The sequence below is a fragment of the Pristis pectinata genome, chromosome 13 (assembly GCF_009764475.1).
Source record: "Pristis pectinata isolate sPriPec2 chromosome 13, sPriPec2.1.pri, whole genome shotgun sequence".
Classification (NCBI taxonomy): domain Eukaryota; kingdom Metazoa; phylum Chordata; class Chondrichthyes; order Rhinopristiformes; family Pristidae; genus Pristis; species Pristis pectinata.
In genome coordinates this window covers 18,479,429-18,503,561 of record NC_067417.1, presented here as the reverse complement: position 1 = coordinate 18,503,561, position 24,133 = coordinate 18,479,429, and the positions used below count along the sequence as shown (strand labels likewise).

At 40.0% G+C, this 24,133-nt stretch overlaps 1 protein-coding gene across 1 annotated transcript in view; it reads left to right on the top strand.

Moving 5' to 3' along the window:
* The window catches only part of LOC127577464 (polycystic kidney disease protein 1-like 2), a 103,268-nt gene that overhangs the window by 58,055 nt on the left and 21,080 nt on the right, over positions 1 to 24,133 (top strand). The window contains exons 23-33 of the mRNA XM_052028689.1: positions 3,784 to 3,962; positions 5,899 to 6,045; positions 8,106 to 8,305; positions 9,839 to 10,053; positions 10,613 to 10,829; positions 13,308 to 13,536; positions 14,141 to 14,372; positions 18,196 to 18,292; positions 18,896 to 19,033; positions 21,685 to 21,870; positions 22,618 to 22,945. Coding sequence (XP_051884649.1) covers positions 3,784 to 3,962; positions 5,899 to 6,045; positions 8,106 to 8,305; positions 9,839 to 10,053; positions 10,613 to 10,829; positions 13,308 to 13,536; positions 14,141 to 14,372; positions 18,196 to 18,292; positions 18,896 to 19,033; positions 21,685 to 21,870; positions 22,618 to 22,945 — 2,168 coding nt within the window. The remainder of the gene's footprint in view (positions 1 to 3,783; positions 3,963 to 5,898; positions 6,046 to 8,105; positions 8,306 to 9,838; positions 10,054 to 10,612; positions 10,830 to 13,307; positions 13,537 to 14,140; positions 14,373 to 18,195; positions 18,293 to 18,895; positions 19,034 to 21,684; positions 21,871 to 22,617; positions 22,946 to 24,133) is intronic.

The following is a 24,133-nucleotide window of genomic DNA, read 5'->3' as shown; positions in this document are numbered from 1 at the left end:
TTCGAATGATCTGAAGTGTGAAAATCCGACCTTACACAAATTCTCTCATTACATTTTTAAAGCATTTTTCAAGCTACTAATAATGACAAAGTGTGAATTGGTATTCAGTAATGAATGAGTACAGTACATATTTCATTAGTTTAATTATGGGTAGCGAGGTGGTTGAAGCAGATATAAAAGCAATGTTTAAGGGGTTCCCTACCATCCACTCCCACTTAGATCTCCAGCTGTTCCCTCCCGCTGCCCTTCACTTTGTCTACTCCAACCCCTTCCATCTGCCCACTCCCTCCGACCCTATGCCCACTGTTCTGCATTCCCAGTGTTTGTTTGCCCTGGGTTGCTATTGGAGCTGGCTTACCCACAGTTAACCAGTAGAGGGCGTCAGAAGGGGGAAAATAAAGATGGCTGCACCAATATGTACAGCACTTTATCCTTGCTGTGTTATTACAACACTGGTTGTCACATCCTGACTCCCTCTTGCCCTCTTCCTCCGCACCCTCTGCCCACTTGCTCAGTCCTTCCCTCACTCCCTTTTCCTGCTCTCTCCATTATCTCTCTCTGCCCGTCCACTCCTTTTCTCTCTCGCTCTGCCTGCTCACTGTCTGCTTCCCTGATTGACTCCCCCTTACTCTAGCAGCTCACACTCCTCCGCTTCCTCCCTGTATCCACCCGTACCCTTCCTCCATCTGTCCTCTTCCTCTCTCCCTTCCCTTCCTCTGCTCCCTCTCCTCACATTCTCACTCTCTGCTCACTACCTATCCCCTCCCTCTCTCTCCCCACTCGCTCCATCTCTCTTACCGTTCCCCCTCCATTTCTTTCTCATCCTCCCTTCTCCTGAAGCAGCCACTCCCATCAGTTCAATGACAGTCAGCTGGTCCATGCCTCCAGCTACCATGCTGCTGTTTTGACCATGGCTGGTTCCTGAGGGTGGAACTTGTCGGCCTTGAATCCTTGAGCTTAGATTTTTCAGCTTCTTCAGCCTTCTGCTGGGAGGATTGCTGCAGGAGAAGTTGTGCTTTCTTTTGCACCTAACATGTTGTTACTTCCTTAGCTGGGAAATGTAGGTCAGCATAAAGAATACAAAATGGAGGAAATACTCAGCAGGTCGGGCAGCATCCAAAGAGAGAGAAGCAGAGTTAACTTTACAGCTCACTTTCCTTCCTCTGGGGGTCAGCTGTCCATGTTAAGAACATAGAACACTTCCATAAAGTACTTCGGCCCATGAAGTAGTGCTGAACTAATTAAGCTAATGACACCTAATCCCTTGTGCCTGCAAGTGGTCCATATCCTTCCATTCTCTGCATATTCATGTGCCTATCTAAGAGCCTCTTAAACGCCTCCATCAAATCTGCCTCCATCACCACCTCTAGCTGTGCATTCCAGGCACCCAGCATCCACCACCTCCCTGTGTATATATAAAAAAATTATAAAAATTCTGCCTGGCATTGATTTCATATAAGGCAGCCCATTTCACTTTGAAGTACTGAAGGCCCTTGCAAAAAGAGACTGTTAAAGCTGAGATGGACTTGTATTTGGACACAAAGGGAACAAGAGGATATGAGCATCAGGTGGCAAAGAGAAACTGAGGCAGAGGATGGGTCATGATCCTGCAGAATGACAGAACATAGAGCGGTTTCTGCTTCTTGTGTTCTCAGTGCACCATTTCAGTCATGCAAGATCTTGTGGAGAGAATTTTGCACAGCCATATTTGGGAGTATTAGTTCAGGACCTAAACCTTCCAGTTTGAGTTACATCCACAGCTGCTTCACATACGTGAAAAGGCTGAGCTACAACTGCAGGACTTAAGAACATAGAAGCAGAAGGAGGCCATTCAACCCCTCATGCCTGGCCTGCCTTTCAATAGTTGACCTGTTACCTCAGCGTCACTTTCCTGCACTAACTCCATAATCCTTTGACTTCCTTAATACTTAAAAATCCATTGGTCTCCATTATGAATATATGTTCAGCTTTCTTGAACACATACCTAGTTCTTTGTGAATCATTTATTAACACGTGTGAAGGATAGCACCAATTTTGTTTACATGGGAGATTACTTTGAAAGTTTGGAGAAGTTGGTGGAGAAGTTGTTGATTTATTGCCCCTAAACTGAAGTTAAGAAAGGTGTTAGCTTGGGTAGCTGGAGAGCACAGAGCTGCAGAAAGTTACTTGAAATGTTTGTTATTTTAACTATTTTCCTTTCCCAAAGTAAAAGCTGCTGAAAACCCCTGTGCTCCACAATGTCCATCTGGATGTCTTCCATGGATGATTTTGATATGAAAGGTGGAGGGAGACTTGTGTAGGGCATATCTACCAGCACTGAATTGTTAAAAAGTAAAACAAAAACTGCAGATGCTGGAAATCTAAAGTAAAAACAAAAAATGTTGGAAACGCACAACAGGTCAGGCAGCATCTTTGGAAAACGAAACAGAATTATCATTTCAGGTCAAAGGCCCTTCATCAGAACTGGGAAAGGGAGAAAGCATGTTAATTTTCAGTAGCATAGAGTTCTCTTCAAATGAAGAGAAGGGGGAGGGATGAGGCTTTTGCCACATCAAGTCACTTGGTCTCACCTTATCAGGGATATTCCCCTTGTTCTACTCATTCCTTCCTTGCCTTCTCTTCCTCTGAAAACTAACTCATTTCCTCTTTCCCTGGTTTGATGAAGGGTCTCAAACCTGAAATGTTAAATGTTTCTCTTTCCACAGATGCTGCCTGACCTGCTGGGCTTATCCAGCACTATCTTGTTGATTGGCTGGCTTGTTTCAGTGTTATAAATTCTACATAAGAAACTTCAAAGCCTAAAGGTTTATAAATTTTCCAGAATTTAGACAGGATTTTACTTTACTCAATTCAGCAGAATCTTTTCTGAAGATTATTTGATCAGCCCCATTGTGTTATTCCTAATTGAAACTGAACTATTTTCCCAGAGTCCATCCTGCTTCACTGCCCAAAATTTAATGGAAGTTTGGTACAAATGGGGTTTCTGCAGAAACTGCAGCAGGCTCACAGATACCAGTCCATGAAGAGTTCATCTTGATTTTGAAAATGGAGCAAAGAATTTCATTATGGTTTAAAGAAACTTAAACATGTTGTTTAACTTCAGTCAGTGGAAGGAGCAATATGTAAGCCATATCCAGTAACTCTTGGGGATGAATCAAGTTCTATATTAACCAAACCTGCACTTTGGACAAAAAGAACTCTTGCAGAGGAATCACCAGTTCACTCTAATTGACTTAAACTAGAATAAGAACAAGGGGACATGAAGCTAGAAAGTACTGAGCTTTATTTTCTTTGTGGTGGAGTATATTATAAAAGTTTAGAAGTTCAGCCTTTTCAAATATAGCATCTAACAGATATTGGTTTGAGTTTAAGCAGAAAAATGTACACACTGCAGAAAGATGATGTTGTAGCTTTGTCTCATCTTTGGGTGTGGCATATGTTGTATCATGATGTTCCTGAACTTGAGATGAACTACAGAATGAAGATAAAGATTGCTAGAAAAGAATGGCATGACGTGCAACTGATTTAGAGTATGTGGGCATGTGCACAAAAGGTAGTAGATAAAATTGTTTTTAAGATTCTTTTCAATCCACAGAAATAAGAGGAAGTGAACAGACAAGTTTTCAATACCCTTCTTACAAAGAATTTACTTTTGAAAGTCTTGAATGTGTTAGAGATTAAATCATATATATTTTAAAGTAATCAGCCTGCTAATTGAATATACAATAGGTTTGTATAAATGTGTTGTTAGTTGATTATATTTTGATATTTTTGCTTATTCAGGTGACCATAACACTGTATGGCTCTGAGGGAGACAGTGATCCACATTTCCTTACAGACCCGGAGAAACCCACCTTTGAGAGAGGAGGGGTTGATGGATATCTGCTAACAACCTTATTCCCTCTTGGGGATCTTCAGAGCATTCGATTGTGGCATGACAACTCAGGATCCAACCCATCCTGGTAATCTACAATGGGGAAATTCAGATGAAATGAATTCTTTCTTTATGTGTGGCAGGATAGTCATGGGAAAGTCATAGCTTAAAGCCTGTCCAGAAAAAACTTATCACAACCAATGAACTAAAAACACCTTGGTAGTAACTCCCTGATAGTAGTAATGAAAAGAGAGCATGTCCCAGATGATGTGGGTCCTTGGTGATGGATGCCGCCTTCTTGAGGCACCACCTCTTGAAGGTGTTCTCGATGGTGGGGAGGGTTGTGCCTGTGATGGTGCTGGCTGAGTCTACAACCCTCTGCAGCTTCTTGCACTCCTGTGCATTGGAGCCTCCATGCCAGGCTGTGATGCAACCAGTCAGAATGCTCTGCACTATACATCTCTAGAAATTTGCAAGAGTCCTTGGTGACATACTAAATCTCCTCAAACTCCTAACGAAGTAGAGCCACTGGTGTGCTTCTTTGTGATTGCATCATTGCGTTGGGCCCAGGATAGATCCTCCGAAATGTTGACATCTAGGAACTTGAAGCTGCTCACCCTTTCCACCGCTGACCCCTCAATGAAGACTGGTGTGTGTTCCCCCGACTTCCCATTCCTGAATTCCACAATCAATTCCTTGGTCTTGTTGATGCTGAGTGTGAGGTTGTTGTTGCGACACCACTCAACCAGCCAATCTATCTCACTCCTGTACGCCTCCTCATCACCATTTGAGATTCTACCAACAACAGTGGTGTCATCTGCAAATTTATAGATGGCGTTTGAGCTGTGCTTAGCCACACAGTCATGAGTGTAGAGAGAGTAGAGCACTGGGCTAAGCACACATCCTTGAGGTGTGCTTGTGTTATACAGAATACAAACAGGCCCACCACATCTATGCCAACCATTATACCTAACTATACTAATCCTACATTAATTCCTTATCCCTCTATGCCCTGCTCCTTCAAGTACCTGTCCAGATGCCTCTTAAAAGTTGTTTCTGTTCCTGCCTCCACCACCTCCTCAGGTAGCTCATTCCAGCTACTAACTACTCCTTGTGTGGAAAAAGTTACCCCTCAGATCCCCTTTAAACGTTCTCCCTCTCATCTTAAACCTTTTTTCCACATGAATGCTAATGCCTGCACCACAGTGGTATTGGTATTGGTTTATTATTGTCACTTGTACCGAGGTACAGTGAAAAGCTTGTCTTACAAACTGATCGTACAGGTCAGTTCATTACACACTGCAGATACATGGCGTCTTGCTTGGTGAATGCTGCAGTTGTGCGTATGTACCGCAGATGCCAATTTGTGCATCTAATGAAGCGTGACGCCCCAGGGAATGCTATTAGTGAGCCCCATTTCCCTAATTTAATCAGACCGATTGGGAAGCAGGGGCAGGGACAAGATGATAAATCCAATCCAAAAGATCTTCACAACTTTTGTAATGCTCTGAAATGTCAAAGAGTATTAGTTGCCTGGTGGAAGGAAGAATATTTGACCAGATTTTCTTGAGTTATTCCAACATCTCCAAGGACTCCCACTTGATCATATTAAATATTTTGTACTAGTTTTTAATACATTTGAATGCACGAACATCCAAGCTCTTAGATAGTTGGCCATGTCGCTGAACTTGCTGCCAAAATGTTTCTCTTGGTAGGGCTTGCTGTTTGTGGTTAGAAACCCCTGGGCAGTGCAGGTTGATCAGGTTGGAGTCAATTTTGTTTGGAAAGCTGCCACTGGAAGATCTGCCCCAGCAGATGCAGAGGTAAAAGAGTAGAGCAACAATGAGAGTGAGGAGCTGTCAGGAGGTTCAGCGCTGTTAATGTAATAAAACCACCCAGTGCAGCAGAGTACAGGAAGGAGAACAATTGGCGTTCTCTTTGCAGATTTGAATTTAATCATTTTCAAAAAAATGATTGCTATTTTATGTTTGAAACTAACTTTTTCTATTTGATTTACTTTCCAGGTATGTAAATCGTGTAACAGTGCTGGACTTGCAAACAGATCAACGATGGAGTTTCCTGTGTAACTCATGGCTGGCCATTGATGTTGGCGATTGTCTTTTGGATAAAGTCTTTCCAGTGGCAACCGAGATGGACCTAAAACGTTTTAGGTACGTGTTGTAGCCGTATGCAATGCAGTAAACAGCTTAGAACAATTTAATTCGGGAAAAAAATAACCTGACATTTTCTGGTTATGCTAATCATTGACAAGTATCAGAGGGCTCATTGCTCCTCTGACACGGAGACATGATAGCAAATGAAGACAGCATGGAGGAATCATTGATAAAGTGTTTTGGGGCTTTAATATTGGTTATGCAGTATAGATTGATAGATTTTTAGACATCTACTAGAATACAGACGGAGACTACTTGATCCACCATTTCAAGCACGGTTGAAATGCAATTTGGACTGTCCACTTCCCAGCTGTTGGTCTATATCTTTCTTTATAGCTGTGTCCACAGTAAGCCATCTAAATGTGATGAAGGTTTCTGCATCCACCATCCTTTTATGCAGGAGCTCCAGACCACCAACACTCCCTGGGTGAAAACAACATTTCTTCAACACTCCTCTGATCTTTTAACTTACTCCTGCATCTATACTTGGTTATCAACTTCTGTGCTGAGGGAAAAATGTCCAGGAAATGAAAGGACTTGTACAGCTTTGGAACAAGGCAGATATAAAGTTCTTAAAAAAGCTGAATACAATTAAACCTTGTACTTGCAATTCCAGCACATTTCAATGTTTCCAGAATATCACTAAGTCCTCCAAGTAGAAGCTGGATCACTATGAAATGCAATGAATGTTGTGGTGCAAGGAAAACATTGGTAATTATTGAATACTTATAAAGTTGAAATGTTTGATAAAGATATTAACATGGGTTGAACATAAAGTGAAGATAGCACCAATTATTATTGGGTAAGATCAGTAATAGGTTGTCTTTTTATAATTACATAATTATTTCAGTTGTGCATAGTGAAGAAGTTTGTCCAAAGATACAGCAAGATATTGATCAGTTGGACATGTGGGCAGAGGAATGGCAGATGGGGTTTAAGCCAGACAGGTGTTGCAATTGGGAGGTCAAATGTAAGGAGAAAGTAAATAGTAGGACCCTTAGGAGTATTGATGTGCAGTGGGATCGTAGGGTGCAAGTCCATAGCTCCCTGAAAGTGGCAACACAATTCATAGGATGGTAAAGAAGGCATGCAGCATATTTGCCTTCAGTCAGGGCACTGGGTATTAAAGTTAAATGTTGCAACTATGGGTGGCACGGTAGCCTAGCGGTTAGTGTGATGCTATTACACTGCCAGTGATCAGGATTCAATTCCCGTTACTGTCTGTAAGGAGTTTGTACATTCTTCCCGTGTCTGCATGGGTTTCTGCCGGATGCTCTGGTTTCCTCCCACATTCCAAAGACGTACGGGTAGGTTGGCATGGGTTTAAGTGGGTGGCGCGGACTCACTGGGCCGGAAGGGCCTGTTACCTGCTGTAAATAAAGTTTAAAGTTTAAAACTTTGATTAGGCCACATTTGGAGTATTGTGCACCGTTCTGGCCACCACTTTACAGGAAGGATGTGGAGGCTTTGGAGAGGGTGCAGTATTAGGTATATGGAGAGGTTGGACAAACTTGGATTGTTTTCTCTGGAGTGTTGGGGTCTGAGGGCCAATATGATAGAAATATATAAAATTATGAGAGGCATAGGTAGGGTAGATAGATTCTTTTTCCCAGGGTGAAAATATCAAATATTAGAGGGTGTTCCTTTAAGGTGAGAATGGAAAAGTTAGAAGGAGATGTGCAAGACAAGTTTTTTCGCATGATGACTGGTAGGTGCCTGGAATGTGCTGCTGGAGGAAGTGGTGGAAGCAGATACAGTCGTGATGTTTAAGATGCATTTAGACAGGCACATGAGTTTGCAGGGAATGAAGCGATCGGGATCATGTGCAGGCAGATGGGAATAGTTTAAATTGGCATCATGGTCTGTACAGATGTTGCAGGCTGAAGGGCCTGTTCCTGTGCTGCACTGTTCTCTGCCCTATTTCCTTTTCATTAATGGTATATTTTTGACCAATCTCTTCAGATTCTAGTAGGCTACGGTGGGTTCTGCAATGTGTTCTTTCTGATTCAGCCTTCTCTTCCTACAACTAAAGCCAACTTCCTACTATGTTTCAACAGTAATCTGTTCTTCATGAAGACGGCCAAGGATTTCCGAGATGGGCACATTTGGTATTCAGTGCTAAACCGTCCACCGAGGAGTCCTTTCACAAGGGTGCAGCGAGTTTCATGCTGTTTTTCTTTGCTCCTTTGCACAATGTTGACGAGTATTATATTCTGGGGAGTACCAAAGGATCCTGCCCAGCAAAAAATGGACCTGGGTAAAGTCGATAGTTCTTTTGCATTGTAGATCATAATATAAATGTTCATCTTCAATAGAAATGCTGTTAAGTATTCAGTCAGGCCAATTAATCTACACCTCTGCACAGTTCTGTTCTCCATATTGCAAAATTAAATGACTTTGAAAAAAATCAAAGAAAAACCTACCAGTGGTGGAAGATCACAGCTATTACATCGAGTTATTATAGGCCAGATAATTTAACTTTGATGGGCAGTTATTGGAATCAATTCTAAAAGACAGTTTAACCATCATCAAAGAACTGGGAAGTTATACTGAACCTGTATATAAAAGTAGTTGGGCTACAATGTGAGTTTTGTGTACATTTCTGGCCACCATGTCATAGAAAACTATATTGCATTGAAGAGGGTGCAAAGGAGCTTTACAAGGACTGGAAAACTGTAGCTATGAGGGAAAATTGAATAAGCTCGAGTTGTTTCCTTTGGAACAGAAGAGACTGAAAGGAGACGACTGAGACGCATAAGGTTAAGGGCATTATTAGAGGGGTCAAGGACAAAGGGCCATGGATTTAAAGTAACTGGTAAAAAGATGAATGGGATGTAAAATTGGTGAAGATTTAGAAATCACTGCCCTGCAGTGCTGATAGAACCAAAGGTCCTCATCACATTCAGGAAATACTCAGATCTGTCATTGAAGAGCCATTACCTACAAGGAAATGGACCAATCACTGGAAGGTGGGATTAGTTTGGGTACCTCTTTTTTTGATGAGCAGAGACTCAATGGGCCAAATGGCCTACAATGTTATAAATTTGGTACGATTCACTGATTCTGTGAGGAAAAATTGATCAGATAGAGGATTTATTTTGAAAGACCTTCAGCTGACCTGTTGGGGTCATAACATTGAGGGAAGGATTGAACAGGGTGACCTGGAGAGAATAATTTTACTTGAGGAAGCATCTAAATTTGGGGGACATAAAAATAAGAAATCCATTAGCATGACAAGAGGAAATGTAATTGTTGTATGTCTGTTGATTTGCATATATGATAAGACCTTTTCCCATAATAAAACACAAAGGACATCCTGAATTGTGTGATTTATATCATTAGCTGGGTACTTGTGAAAACAATGATATTTTCTCCTAAAATCTTGATACTTTAAGACCAAAGAGCCAAAATTTAAATGTGAATGCTTAGAACATATTTTTAAACTCTGAGAATGGATGCTGAGATCAAGCTGTGCATTATACAAACCCAAGTTGTTTTATAGGCAGTTTATTGTCAGCAAGTGGTCTTGTTAAAATGAAGGTAAGTTGATAATTAGACAGGAAATATCAACTAATTGTGCTTTCATCACAGAGAAAGAGTTTTAGTGTTTTATTTCTTTGTATTTTCCTTGGGCTTTTCTTGTTTGCACTAATAAATAAAACAATTGTACAAATCTGTTTTATCTAAAACTAATCCACTTGTAAAGTGCACAAGGAATCATTTTGCAGATAAACATATCCTACTTCCAAACTTCTATGTAACATTAATTTTGTTTTTTTCTCCCTCACAGGGAAGATTGAATTTACCTGGCAGGAAGTGGTGATTGGTTTTGAGAGCTCGCTGTTAATGTTTCCCATCAATCTCCTCATTGTCCAGATTTTCCGAAATATTCGACCACGAGCAAAGGAAAGGAAGCAAGGCAAACATGGTCGAATATCACCTTCTTTACCAACCCCACCCACAAGTCTTCAGACCTGCTCCCTCACTCCGGAAGCTGTTATAAAGGTTGCCAAAAAAAGATTAAAGCATCTGCAATGTTTTCCACATTCAGATCAATGATAGAACCATCACCAATCATTGCAGGTTTCAATATATAATGCTGCAATTTCCATTCACATCACACCTTAAATTAATTAATTAATGTACAAGCTGAACCAGAAAGGAGATGTTTGGATAGGAACTGAAGGTTTGGCCAAAGAGCTAGACTTTGAGGAATTTGGACGAAGCATTTGGGAATGAAGTCACAACATGCGTTGTTAAATGGGTTCTTAAATACTAAACCGTCATTCAATTGTTCGAATATGGAACATCTTCTAAATTGTATTTTTATTGGATTAAAACTGATTGAGTCCCATCACTTAAAAGCAATTGGATGAGTGGTTCATAGGCTGGATAAGGAAGTCAAGCTATAATCTCATTGGCAACATAAAATGAACCTTTTAAACTATTAGTAGAAGAAATTAAAGCATTAAAATGGTTATACTACAATGGAATTAATGAATGTGTTTTCAGAATACTATCATTGTGATACATCCACTCTTTTTAACAACCATATTGTACACAGGATATCCAGAGGATTGCTAACTCACTCACTAAAACACTGAAGAATCCACAACCAACACTGGATAAGGATTTGAAAAAAACAACTGATATCAATAAACTTTTGGCATTAGTTGAAAATATAATCCGAGAACAAAATAGAATTGACCGTGAATTTTATCACGAGAGTTGTAAGAAAGCAGATACCCTTATCCTCAGCCTGGGATCAGTTGATTTGCAAGGTGAGTTTTAAAAAAACTCGTGTAAAATGTACTTAGCAATGTACTTAAAATGGTAAGATTTCAGTTAATCCATTCACAACGTTGATACAGATGAAGAAAAACATCAACACACCTTAGCTTGTTCATTTGAAGAAAAACTTGCATTCCCGACAATCATCATGTCCAGTAACTGTAGCTTGATTGTAGCTTTTGTCGAAGTTATAGGAATCAAATGGGCCATTCAGCCCCAGAGCCTGTTGCACAAGGAATTAGGATTGGATTTTTATTGTCAAATGTACCAAGTACAGTGAAAAGCTTTTGTTTGTGTGCCATTCACACAGATCATTTCATACATATGTACATTGAGGTAGTAAAAATGAACACACAATGCAGAATATAGTGTTACAGTTACAGAGAAAGTGTAGTGCAGGTCATCAAATAAAGTGCAAATAAAGTAAAGGATTGGTTGCTTACTGATGCCAAGATCATTCAAAGTGCTGTTGACTTTTTGAAAAGAATTCTTTCTGAAATCAGCCTGTATTATCTATTTACCAATTTAAATTCATTCCATGTTATAAAATCCTGTCATAACCTTGGGCAATGCTCTGGATTAATCTCATCAATACTGATTAACATTGGTACAGTTTTATGTAGTCTCCTCTCAATCATTCCTTTCCATCAAAAACTCCTAGTTTCCTCCAGTCTTTTCTGGTTTCGTAATTCTTTCACATTAGAGATTGGCCTCATTGTCAAAGGAAAAGCAAACCTTACACTTCTGTATTTTAGAAATCATTGCTTGATGTTTCTTCTTGGCAATGTACTGCAGTGATCTTAAACCTTTAATTGTCATGATACGGTCATTGAAATAAACCAGCAATTTAATTTCAGCTCTTGAGAATGAATGATTTCAAAAGCAGAGATAACTTGCATCAACCCACAATTTCTAAGCATGAAAGAAATAACATCTTCATGATGCCACAAAGCTGTTTGCAGGAAATGAATTAGTCTTGAAGCACTATCTCTCTGTTACAAGTGTAGACATAGCAATCAATTTGCCTACAGGAGGTCCCACCTTAACAATGAGATAAATGACCAGGGAAGCAGTTTCTCAGAGGAGTTGTCTCGGGGATCATATTTGGCCAGGATGCCCAGATAATGTTTCCTCACATTGTTCAGTGAGGGCTTTTTACTTAAATAGCCAGATGCCTCAATTCAATAGTGACTTTTCCGACAAGGCAGAACTTCCTCAGTGCTACCCAAGTATTAGCTTACCTAAGTATTACCCAGTAATACCCAAGTATTAGCTTCCATTATGAACTGAAGATGCAGGCTATTGTTGAAACTCAAATTAGCTTCCAGACTCAGCCAACTGAGCTGCTTTTGACTCAGGCTGACATCATTTTGAAATGGTTTTCTGTTTCTGGACAATGTTTTAACAGGAGTGTCAAATTGTGGAGGGGATGGCAAAGGCTGTGTTTTTTGGTCAAATTTCAGCTTCACTGCTGGTTCAGGTATTCCTCACTGCCCTCCCCATTCATTGTATTCAATCTCCTGTTGCTGTTGCAGTTAATATAACTGGCAGAATGTTACTCAAGTACCTCAACATTTGCCTTATGGTTAAATTGATATACCAGCTAGCCAGAGAACTGGACTAATGATCCAGAATTCAATCTCCTGGTGTCATCCAGGAAACTTGAAATCAGTTAATTAAATAATCTTAATTAGAAAGCACATCAACAAATGCTGACCACAAAACTTCTGAATTGTTGCTTAAAAGCCATCTGATTCTCTTCCACTCCTAAGGGAAGGAAAGCTGCTAGCTTTGCCACATCTCACCTCTATGTGACTCTGGGCTCTCTGCAATGTGGTTGATTCTTAACTTCCCTCTGAGAAGACTTAGCAGTACTGTGCAACTTCACCACATAAACTGGAGCAGTGAAGAAGGCCACTGCTCCAGGGCAACCAGAACAAACATTAAATGTTGACTCACACCTCATGAGGCAGCTAGCCGGCCTCCTTATTTGGGTGACATCCACCAAATGTTACAGTCAAGCAAGATGTACCCTGTGTTCAAATTCCCAATGTCTGGATACAATACAGACTGGCTGTTAAATTACTGGTAACCCTTTTCTAAAGTGTGATCTACAGTGAAATAACTTGTGTTCACATCCTGTAGTTACTAACATGAGGGAATATAATTTTAAGGTGACTGGAGGAAAATATAAGGGAGATGTTAGGGGTAAGTTTTTTACACAAAGAGTGGTGGGTGCGTGGATTGCACTGTCGGCAGAGGTTGTGGGCGTAGGTACATTAGGAACATTTAAGAGACTCTTAGACACATGAATGATAGAAAAATAGGGGGCTATGTGGGAGGGAAGGGTTAGACAGATCTTAGAGCAGGATAAAATGTCGGCACAACATTGTGGGCCGAAGGGCCTGTACTGTGCTATAGTGTTCTATGTTCTATATTCTATACTAACCATTTTTTTTTACTTTCAGAACATGTCACAGGCTCTTACTCCGAGAAGGGTGTGATCGACAAGCAGAGGCGAAGTGATTATAATCGCCATCTGTACCTCCAGCTCCAACGTGTTGAAAACGAGCTGGGATTCCTCGGATCAAGCAAGTTCGAGAATCCTCAGAGCTGCACACAAGCTGTCCAGCAGGTGCAACACATGAAGGATCTTCTCGAAAATGCGAACTGCTGTTCCAGTTCTGTTTCAGAAAGGTAATGACCCCCTGGAATAGATCAGTGTGTTAATTCTATTTTAATATTACAATGTATTAATAGTCATGTGAGATTATCTCTTAGGTGAGCCCATGTATTAGGATTACTACTTGTGTTAAATTTTTGAATGTTAAGATTACAACTGTACCCCCACAGACAAGTCTGCTCTGAATATAATGCATTACTCAGATGTTGCCTGTACAAAACTTTAGCTCTAAGTTTTGTAAATTAGACTAAACAGGTGAGGGAAACTTTGAATGCATTGACTCAAGCTCTTCCCACTACCTTTAGCAACTAGTTCCGGAGAAGCACTGATCAAACCTACTTTGGCTGGGAAGCCTTAAGAAGGGAAAGGGGCAAATACAAATAAATATCATTAATAACTAAAACAGAAACTGCTGGAAATACTCAGCAGGTCAGGCCACATCCGTGGGAAGAGAAACAGGGCAAAGAGTAGTTGAGTTAGCTGTGGGAGTCAGTAGGCTTGTAATGGATGTTAGTAGTTAGCTTTTCATTAATAAGCTACTTTTAACATTCACTGATACTTCAGAGGATATCCAAATATCTGTATCAAACTGTAACCTAAGATTACTTTCTTTCACAGGTTCTCTCCTATTCCTAGTCTTTCTGGAGTCAGCAAAAAGGGTCATTGTTCCAAAGGGTTACCATGGTGGTTTGTCTTCATTGGGTGGGGCTTGGTTGCAGCCACCAGCGGTGTATCTGCCTTTTTTACTATGCTCTATGGATTACACTATGGCAAGGACAGTTCTATCAAATGGCTCATCTCCATGGCTATCTCCTTCTTTGAAAGTATTCTAATTACACAGCCTTTAAAGGTAATGTAAACACATGCTTTAAGGTTTACTCTTGAATGTTGTTGCATCATAAAATGTAGAAGGGGCCTTTATGGAATGGTAGACAATAGTTTTCTGTTTCTTGAAACCAGTTTTAAATTAGTCTAATACTTCAGTGTTATTCTCTATACAAATATTTTTCCAAGTGTCCAGCTAAGTTTCTGATTAAAGTATTGGTCATTGTTGTAACTGACTGAGTCACTGGAGACTGAAACTGATGGATGCAAAAAGTATTTATTCAACACAACCAGGTCTTCTGAATCTATTTCTCCTCTCTCAACACTCAATGGTACAGTGATTTTCTTTAAATACAAAGATAACCGATAACTACAGTTTCAATCGTTACCTACTTAACTTTAACATTTTGAGTGTAGACCGGTAACTTTTGCAGAATTACATATTTACAATGGGAGTACATCCCAATTGATAGAACCTCTTTGGATATTCAAATACTAGTGGCTGGTCCAAGGGGTTCTGAACACAAAACAATGGACACCCAAGATATACTTCTCTTGTTACAGTGTTGAGGGATGGTTCCCTGAGTATACAAAGCCAGAATATTACTTGACAAAATAGACATGTCCTGAACTGTGTACTAAATGGCAGAGATATGTCTTTAATGATGTACTTATACAGGACATGGCCACTTAATGCCTTCCCTGATATCATGGGATTCTTAATGAGGGCCAATTAACATGAGCATTGATTTCCCATGCAGAGTTACAAAAGTACAGAATCAGAATGTCCCACACCCGATGATTGGCTTTGATGGCCGTAAAGTATCAGTGGAAGTCAAATTGTGAATAGGTTTGTCTTTGAAGACTGGTTTTCATTTGAACTAACTAGCTGCTCCCCCTTTTCCATTACTCCTGAAAATGTTCCAAATAATCCCAAACAGTCATAATTGTCAGACATTCTACTTCGAGCTCTTTCATGAGAAGAGATTGCCAAGTGAACAGAAGATCCAAGGATGTGCTCAAAGCATCCCTGAAAAATGTACAACATCCATACTGACTTGTGGGAATCCCTGGCCCATGACTGTTCAAAGTGGAGAAGGAACATTTGGGATGGTACTGAAAATCTTGAGTCAACACATCAGAGGCACATGGAAGACCAAAATAAACAGTGCAAAGATTGCACCAGCTCACAAACTATTCCCCATATGTGGGCTGGAATCAGAGTACAGTGTTCTCGTGTGCCTATGAGGACATATTTCTTATGAGAAACTGCTTCTCTAAGATGGTCACAAAGGATGTAAAGAAAGCACGCAGACAGAACATCCTCTCAACTTTGTTTCTTTCATAGATTGTGCAAAACTTCTGTGTCCAGGACTCTACCTAGCTACTAAATCATGGTAAACCCATACCCAAACTTCGCTAAGCTATTTTAAGTAGGTGCCCCATTTGTTATCCACAGCATCTTAAATAGTGTTAACTGAGGATTGTGTGGTTCAGCTCTTTGAGTTGAATGAGTCAGGTAAGAATCCTATTGTGTGAATTTGAGTGTTTGGATCAAAATAATTCTCAATCCAAAATGAATTCCCTTACTGCCATATTAAATAATTAGAAAATTATTATAAAAACACAAAGAATCCTTAATCACTATTGAAATACTACCAATGTATAGTTTTCTATAAATAAGGAGAAATCCCAGTAAAGTCTCCAAACTCAGCGAAATTAGTAAAACCTAGAGGTTCTCCATGCCAGCTTTTGGGTTGTAAAATAGTGCAGTGGGTCACCATAGCACTATTTGTGAAAATGCTGGAAACACTCAACAGTCAGGTAGCATCTGTGGAAAAAGACTCTAATCTGATATCTGGTCAGAATAGGGTGTTTGACATGAAGCTTTAACCTTTGTTTCTCTTTCCACAGATGCTGCCTGATCCACTGAGTGTTTCCAGCATTTTCTGTTTTCACTTCAGATTTCCAACATCTATACGGAGATGCAAGAGATTCTGCAGATGCTGGAATCTGGAGCAACACACATAAAGTGCTGGAGGAACTCAGCAGGTCAGGTAGCATCTATGGAGGGAAATAAGCAGTCGACATTTCGGGTCAAGACCCTATATCAGGACTGGAAAGGAAGAGGGCAGAAGCCAGAACAAAAAGGCAGGGGGAGGGGGTAGAGCACAAGCTGACAGGTGATACGTGATTGCCTCTTCCACCTATCACCTCCCAGTTTCTCACATCATTCCCTATCATCTCCTCCCCCACCCACCTACCTTCCCCTCTCACCTGGACTCGCCTATCACCTGCCAACCTCCCCTTCCCATTATGTTTCCCTTATACATTGAGATGGACGCTTGACCTCACAATCTACCTTGTTGTGACCTTGCACCTTATTGTCTACCAGCAATGCACTTCCTTGTAGCTGTGACACTTTACTCTGTTATTGTTTTTTACCTGTACTACCTCAATGCACTCTGTACTAACTCAGTGTAACTGCACTGTGTAATGAATTGATCTGTATGAACAGTATGCAAGACAAGTTTTTCACTGTACCTTGGTACAGGTGACAATAATAAACCAATACCAATACCTTTTTGTTCTGGCTTCTGCCATCTTCCTTTCCAGTCCTGATGAAGGGTCTTGACCTGAAAAGTCAACTGTTTATTTCCCTCCATAGATGCTGCCTGACCTGCTGAGTTCTTCCAACATCTATAGTTTGCACAGCAAGCTGCATCAGGAGCTGCTTCTTCAATTACGAGGTTCACAGAAGAGTGTTGTTAGGTTTCTCCATGTCTGTTTCAGTGTGGTGTTTTCCTATCAATACGTTGCAGTTGATATAATGTAACAGAGCAGTTGAAATCTCTGCAGACAACTCCTAAAAGTTCAAAGGTAGGAACAATAGTCTTTGCAGAGGATTATTGGTACTGAATGAGTGGATGTTGCAATGATGGGGGGCAGGGGGAGGAATGGGAGGATGGTCTCAAAGGGTCAGAGGAATCTGGACTGACTGCTGAAGAGCAACACCCACACGAGGCCATGGAGACCCTCCAGGGCCACAATCAGGTGCTCCTGGCCAGAGGTTGCCTGTACTTTAGAGAAGCCTATAATGCAAGCAAATCCCTGTATCTGCTCTGCCCCCTCCTGTGGGCTGGAGGGAAAATAGCTGAAGTCTCCTCTCCTTGAGAATAGAGTTTGGTGATGCAGCAGGAAGCAGCACAGTGTGAAATGTGGCAAAGATCAGCAGGTGTGGTCTGGAATGATCTTGTGACTGGGAAGTTGACAGTGACTGTGACCCTGACCTCCATGGACACAGCAGTCCAGGCACATGTAAGGTTATATTCAAGGTCACAAAGAGGTCACAGATCTCCGTGAGGACAAAGAAGGTAGTTTTAATGGTGGCTCTTTAAATAGAATGGTTAATAAAAGCTGATTATTCTCCAAGTAAATAAGAACTGTTGTCTTCAAGAGTAGGGTGGTTGAAGATCTTATTGCAGATGAATTTTGTATGTCGCACTACTGTTTACAAGAGACACACTGGAAAAAAAGTGTGGAGAGAATGAAAATCCCACCAAAAAATGAGGGAACTAGTTTTTGGACGGGGCTGAGACATACATTGACAATAAAAATCTCAAAACTGTTGCCTCCTGGGTTAACTCAATTTTCAATTCCACAGCAACTTTTTTTGATTCAAATGCTTTTCCAAATAATTTTTGAACACCTGTGAATGACTTAACAACCCTGAACAGACTGCAATATGTAATCAAAGCCAAAGGCTCAATTTCTAATCAATAGGAACAATTACGATTCAATATAATTTTAAGTAGTAGTTTATCTATAAATCTTGTTTGCCTTTTTAGGTCCTGGGTTTTGCTGCTTTCTTTGCTCTGGTTTTGAAGAAGGTTGAACCAGACGATGATGGTGAAAGCTCAATCGACAGCCCCTTTTCTACTTCAGGTGACTTCTCCAGTCTGACTGCGCTGATCGGGATCTTGCTCTTTCCCATTTGAGTTCTTGATTACTGATACTGAAAAACAGATGTTGCCTGGCCACACCTCCAGCGGAAAGATCAAATCATCAAAATGGCCCTGAGGGGGAGGTGGTTCCTCATTTTATTGGCAAGGTTAATGAAATAGTTAATGCTTAGCCTTCGGTTCAAGGAATTAAGACGAATGTCTCAGCCACAAAAAATGCCATGAATTTTTAAGACTCATTCTTGTAATTTCTGTGATAAATGAAGATTTATCATTTTCACAGGAACATAATCCTGTTGAAGACTAAGAGGTCAACATGGCCTTTTATGTGAAAGAAGCAAAAGAAAGTATATAATTTAGCTAAATTTAACCCTTAAATGAAGCTATTTGTTTTGGAAAGGAGGGACCTTCCTCTGCTCAGTGCAGAGCTGCATTGATAGGGTGCAGTGGATTCTTGCAGCTGACAGCAGGCAGATCAGGAGTGGGAAGGTGTGAGTAGGTGGCTATTGACTTCATCAGGAAAAAAGTGATGTCTTCAGATTCACATTTCCAAGCAGTAATATGTTAATCTTGTTTTCAGTGGGAGACCCCAGTGTTCTACTAGCAGCTCGCAGGGACAGCTGCAGTAATATCTATCAGCCGCCACCTCAAAAGGAAGTGGAGCACATGAAGATGAACTCCATAAAAGAGCAGAAAGTGTTTGGTTTGATCAGGGAAATATTGGGTAAGCAACTACCTCTCAGATGCTATTTGTTTTTACCATCTCCACTTGTTCAGAAGTGCTAAGGTTAAGAGAACAGTAGAAAGAAAAGATGCATGTTTATTAGTCTCCAGTAGGTACAATCTCTGTTAAGACAGCCCAGAGCAGCTCATCCCCTCATTAAGTCAATTCTATCTGAAGAGTGGCAGCCATGGGAAGGAGAACTGTGATCTATCAGTTAAAATATAAACAAAGTTTTTAAAAAATGCATCACTTTCATTGTATTCCTTAGACAGCAATTCTCAATTCAGGGCATCATGACTTTGGAAACTGAACACCATTCTCCATCTGCAGAAACTGAACTGCCAGTCAGAGATTGTCCACAGAAAGAGTTCCCTTTTAGTCTTTATTGATGCTATCAACATAGAATCAGTGAATTGATGGGGTTGTGATGGAGAATGGGGTTGAGAGGGAAAAATAAATCAGCCATGATCGAATGGTGGAGCAGACTCGATGGGCCAAATGGCCTAATTCTGTTTCAATGTCTTATGGTCTTATGATACAATCCTTGAGTACAACATTTTTCTTATTAAATACACTGAAAATGTTAACCCTGGTTGATGAAATGTAAATGAGCCCTGAGTTATGTACTAAGTCATAATGATTGCCAAGCAACCTCTCTCTTCCTCCTCAAAAATTCAATGGGTTTTAAATAATTTTTATACCAAGTTGATATTTCAATTTATGCCTTAATCCCATGCATATGCCTCAATCTTTATTTCACTTTCTATAATGTTTATAAAATGAATTATAATGTCTGCTTTTTACCTTTCTGATCTGCTGTCTGTTGAATTAAATCTGATATATGTATCATTTTGCTTGATGTCTGATGCCTGTACTTTTGCCCCAAATTTATCACCAAATTCAAAGCCAGAAGCCAACAAGAGAAATCAGTGATCTGGAGTCCAGAAAGACTTTATGGGCATATAATTTCGATGTTAGTTGCAACACTGTGCCTTTACAACTGCCAGGAAAGTCTGAACCCTGGTATCATAAAACTAAACAATTTTAATATTAATAATTGTGTGAACATTTTCTCTTATTTTCATGAAAAGCATAACATTATCAATTTAAACTAGCAATAAAATAATATTTCAGTGAGGAATGTATGTCTATGGTTTTAAAATGCTACACCATTTTTGATTGAAAACAAGACTGACCACTTTCAGGACATGTTTAACTTATCAGCTTTGTTGTTTTCCCAGTAGTTTGAGGAGCTGATGGTCTAGGTTTTAATATTTGGCAGCAAAATAACGATTTGGCAATGGTCAACTTTGCTAATAAGTTTCGGATCTGATAGAAGTATATAAAATTAGAAGAGACATAGATAGAGAGCCGGTATCTTTTTCCGAGTCGAAATATCTAATACCAAAGAGCATGCATTTAAGGTGAGAGGGGGAAAGTTCAAAGGAGATGTATGGGGCAATTTTATTTTAGTATTGTAGCCTGGAATGGGCTGCCAGGTATATTGGTGAAGGCAGATACGATAGAGGCATGTAAGAGGCCCTTAGGCACAGGAATATGCAGAGAATGGAGGGATATGAACCATGTGCAGGCAGAAGGGATTGGGGGTCATTAGTTTAACTAGTTCAGCACAACATTGTGGGCCAAAGGCCTGTTCCTGTGCTGTACTCTTCTCTGTTCAAGTGAAGACTCTTGCCATAGCAAATCTTATGTTGAATCTGATGCTTTAGCTCATGGAGATAAAATAAGATCATGGATTAAATGGATGCAAATGTCTTAAGTGATTATTTAACTCGTCAATTGTATAACGCCACAGAAATGTTAAGAGGAGGAAATTACATTTAAATAGACCAGACTCTCCTGCCTATCTTAGCAAAAATAGCCTTGTTCCTCTTGAATTCACATTAAACTTGGTTAAGGCCACAGGGGTGTCTCAGCCTGAATTGAGTACTCCCCACATTTCTATAATTTCCCAGTGATTAATTTTTCCTGGGAGCCTTTAAGTGAGTGTGTTGCTTCTCTAATACATTTAAACATCTCTGAAGAGACTTCGATAGTTGTCAAAAGGCATTGGTGAATTTAACATTTATGCAAATATGCATGCAAATCAGGTATAGAGTGTCACAGGACTAAATTGATCATTGCTGCACCTATATTATAACTGAACAGAAGTACTACGGTGTTAAATTTCTTAGTATTGTTAGTGTACTCACTTGGCCAAGGGGTTGAATACACTGAGTTGTTACACTGTCACAAACTCTTCCTGCTTATCTTTTGACAAAGATATGGCACAAGTACTCATCCAAATTTATAAATTGCCATATTGTATGCTGTACATTCTGAAATAGGGGATTTTCCTATTTAATATTTCCAGTTGCTGATGGCTCATTTTATTATGGGTCCAGAGAAAAAATCTCACAAATCTATTAGATAAAGTCTAATGCCTATAATAATGAAATTGGGCAGTATGAAGCAAATGTGCATATTTTCACATCATTTTTATATTTTTTAAATAAATAAATATTTTATTGATTGATTGACTCAGTTAGATTATTTGTTACAATTAATCTAAATTATCTACAGTATTTTCTTGCAGGAATAGCTTAATGGCACATTTTTGCAAGCTTGACATTGAATTTTGTTTGTTGCAGCCTATTTGGGATTTTTGTGGATGTTGCTGTTGGTTGCTTATGGACAGCGTGATCCACATTCCTATTACCTCAATAAAGCTATCCGAAACAGCTTCACCAGTGGATTTGATGACATTTTGAGTTACAATGATTTCTTCAAATGGGCCAACAGTACACTTATCTCAAACTTATTTGGCTTCTACCCAGGTGAGTCAGATGGGAACATTTTCAAAAACATCAACCGCTTCCTAAATAAAGCAGAATATGCTGAAAATACTCAGGCAACCTCTGCAGAAAGAGAAAAAAAATAATGTTTCAGGTCAATAACCTTTCACCAGAACTGATCCTAACTATTGGGCCCAGGCAGGAAGTGAGCAGGTGTCCCTTTCTTCTGTGCACATTTAACACTAGTGACAGAGATGGATGTAGAAAAGTTTATGGTTTTTAGTCACACCCTTTACTGAACTGATATATCTTTGTACTGTCCAGGTATTCTGTGAGTTTTTATTCCATAGTGTGCATTTACTATAGCCAGCCTTATTCGAAGGTACTGTCATCCAGTTACACACAGGGAAAGGCTGCAGTCCAGGAGTGGATAGCTTTTCCACTGCTGGGATAAAGATCCTAAAAGTTATAGCATGGAAAGTTGAAGTTATGTGGGGCATGGAGAGGGTGGAATGATCACAGAGATAGAAGAGGATAGGGGAGTAGAGGTGGTTAGTGACTGTGGGGAATCCAATCACAGGATGGTGGGAGCAAGATCATGCCAGGTGGGTGATTGGGTGAGTGTGTGGGATCCAGGTTATTTTTAGGGATCAGGAACAAATACTTCTGCTTTGCTCTGGCCACAAGTTTGCAGGAAAGGCACTTGCATCTTCTGTGCATCTTCCTTCAGCTGTTGTGTTTCCTGAGGCTTGGGAATATTTGTTGGTGAATATTTGTTTCAAATTTCAGGCTTTGTCACTGATGGCAATTCTAAGCTGGTTGGATCTGCCCGCATTCGACAACTCAGAATAAAGAACAATAGTTGTCGCATACCAGCAAAACTGAGGAGTTCTGTCAGAGAATGTCATGCCCAGTATTCCTTGGAGAATGAGGATATGTCTGTCTATGGTCTTCACTGGAACAGGACTGCAGCTCAGAATTCCTCGGGCCTGGATTACATCTGGCAATACCAAAGCCAAAGTGAATTGCATAGTTATCCCATCTGGGGTAAACTTGCCATGTACAGAGGGGGTGGCTACATTGCAGAACTGGGTACAGATGCACAAGATGCTTACAGGTAACTGATTACTTTGAATAGTTAAGGTGCCATCTATTTTACAGATATTAAATAAAAAGTCACCTTAAATATTAAATAAAAAGTCAACATTTATATCTTTTACCAAGCAATGCAAGAATCTTAATACTCCACTGTGTTTGAAAGATTCTATTGACTGTCTCCTGAAGCAAGAGAGGACTTTAAAAGTATTGAGGTATCTTGAAGATACAATGGACTATGAGAAGAATTGGGAGAAACCTGGCTTCTAAATTAAAGGATCTATAAAAATGATTTTGGAAGTAACTCACCACATGCTTCATTTACATTTATGAATGATTGGATATGCTGAATGTTATTCACTGTGCAACACCCACTGCTGTCTCAAGTACCCAGGTTTTCAAGCTGGTAGCGGAGACCAGACATTCCCTGGGGGTGGGAGCACAGTGGTCAAGTTAGCGGGGGGAGGGTACAATTTTAAAACAGTTTCAATGTTTATAATCAGAGTAAAAATCAACAACAAGATTGGAGAGAGTGTAAGCGATATTGCTCAGGATAAATAAGCTTTTTTGAAAATCACAAAAAAAAACAATTAGGAAGCGTCATCCCAAAACAAGCTGCATCATATCCCACTAATCACTTGTCCACATGCCCACCAATTTGCAAAGAACAACATCAGAAGTGTGGAATGAATGGCCAAATAATTTGTTTTTACTGGTGTTGCTTAAGGGAGCAATGTTGGTAAAGGCACTTGGGAAACTCTCCACTCTTCTTCTTGTATGCCCAAACTCTTTTATTTCACTTGAATAGGTGTATGATTAAAAATTGTAAGTATGTGGTTGTTTTCTACTTCAACCTTGTAGATACAGACTCAGATTTCTCATTAAGTTCCTCTAAGAAAATACTTAACAATGGAATAAACTTATCAACAAAGCTTGGCACCTGTGCTCCTGAATTCCTATGGGACTCCTCTTCTAATGGCTCTTGTTTTGTTCTCTTGACCACAATTCGTCTTCTCTGTATCTGAAGATGTCCCGATTCTACTCAGTTTAATTCCCCCTTGGTTACCAATCTGCTGTCCTTGCGTGGAATTCATGTTAATTTGCTCAGTTATCACCAGTCTCTGTTCAATGTATCGGATTTTCCAACAAAATTAGTGCACGGAAGATTGGGGGTTATTGTACTTGCGTAGATTGAGATTTGTTTAACAGA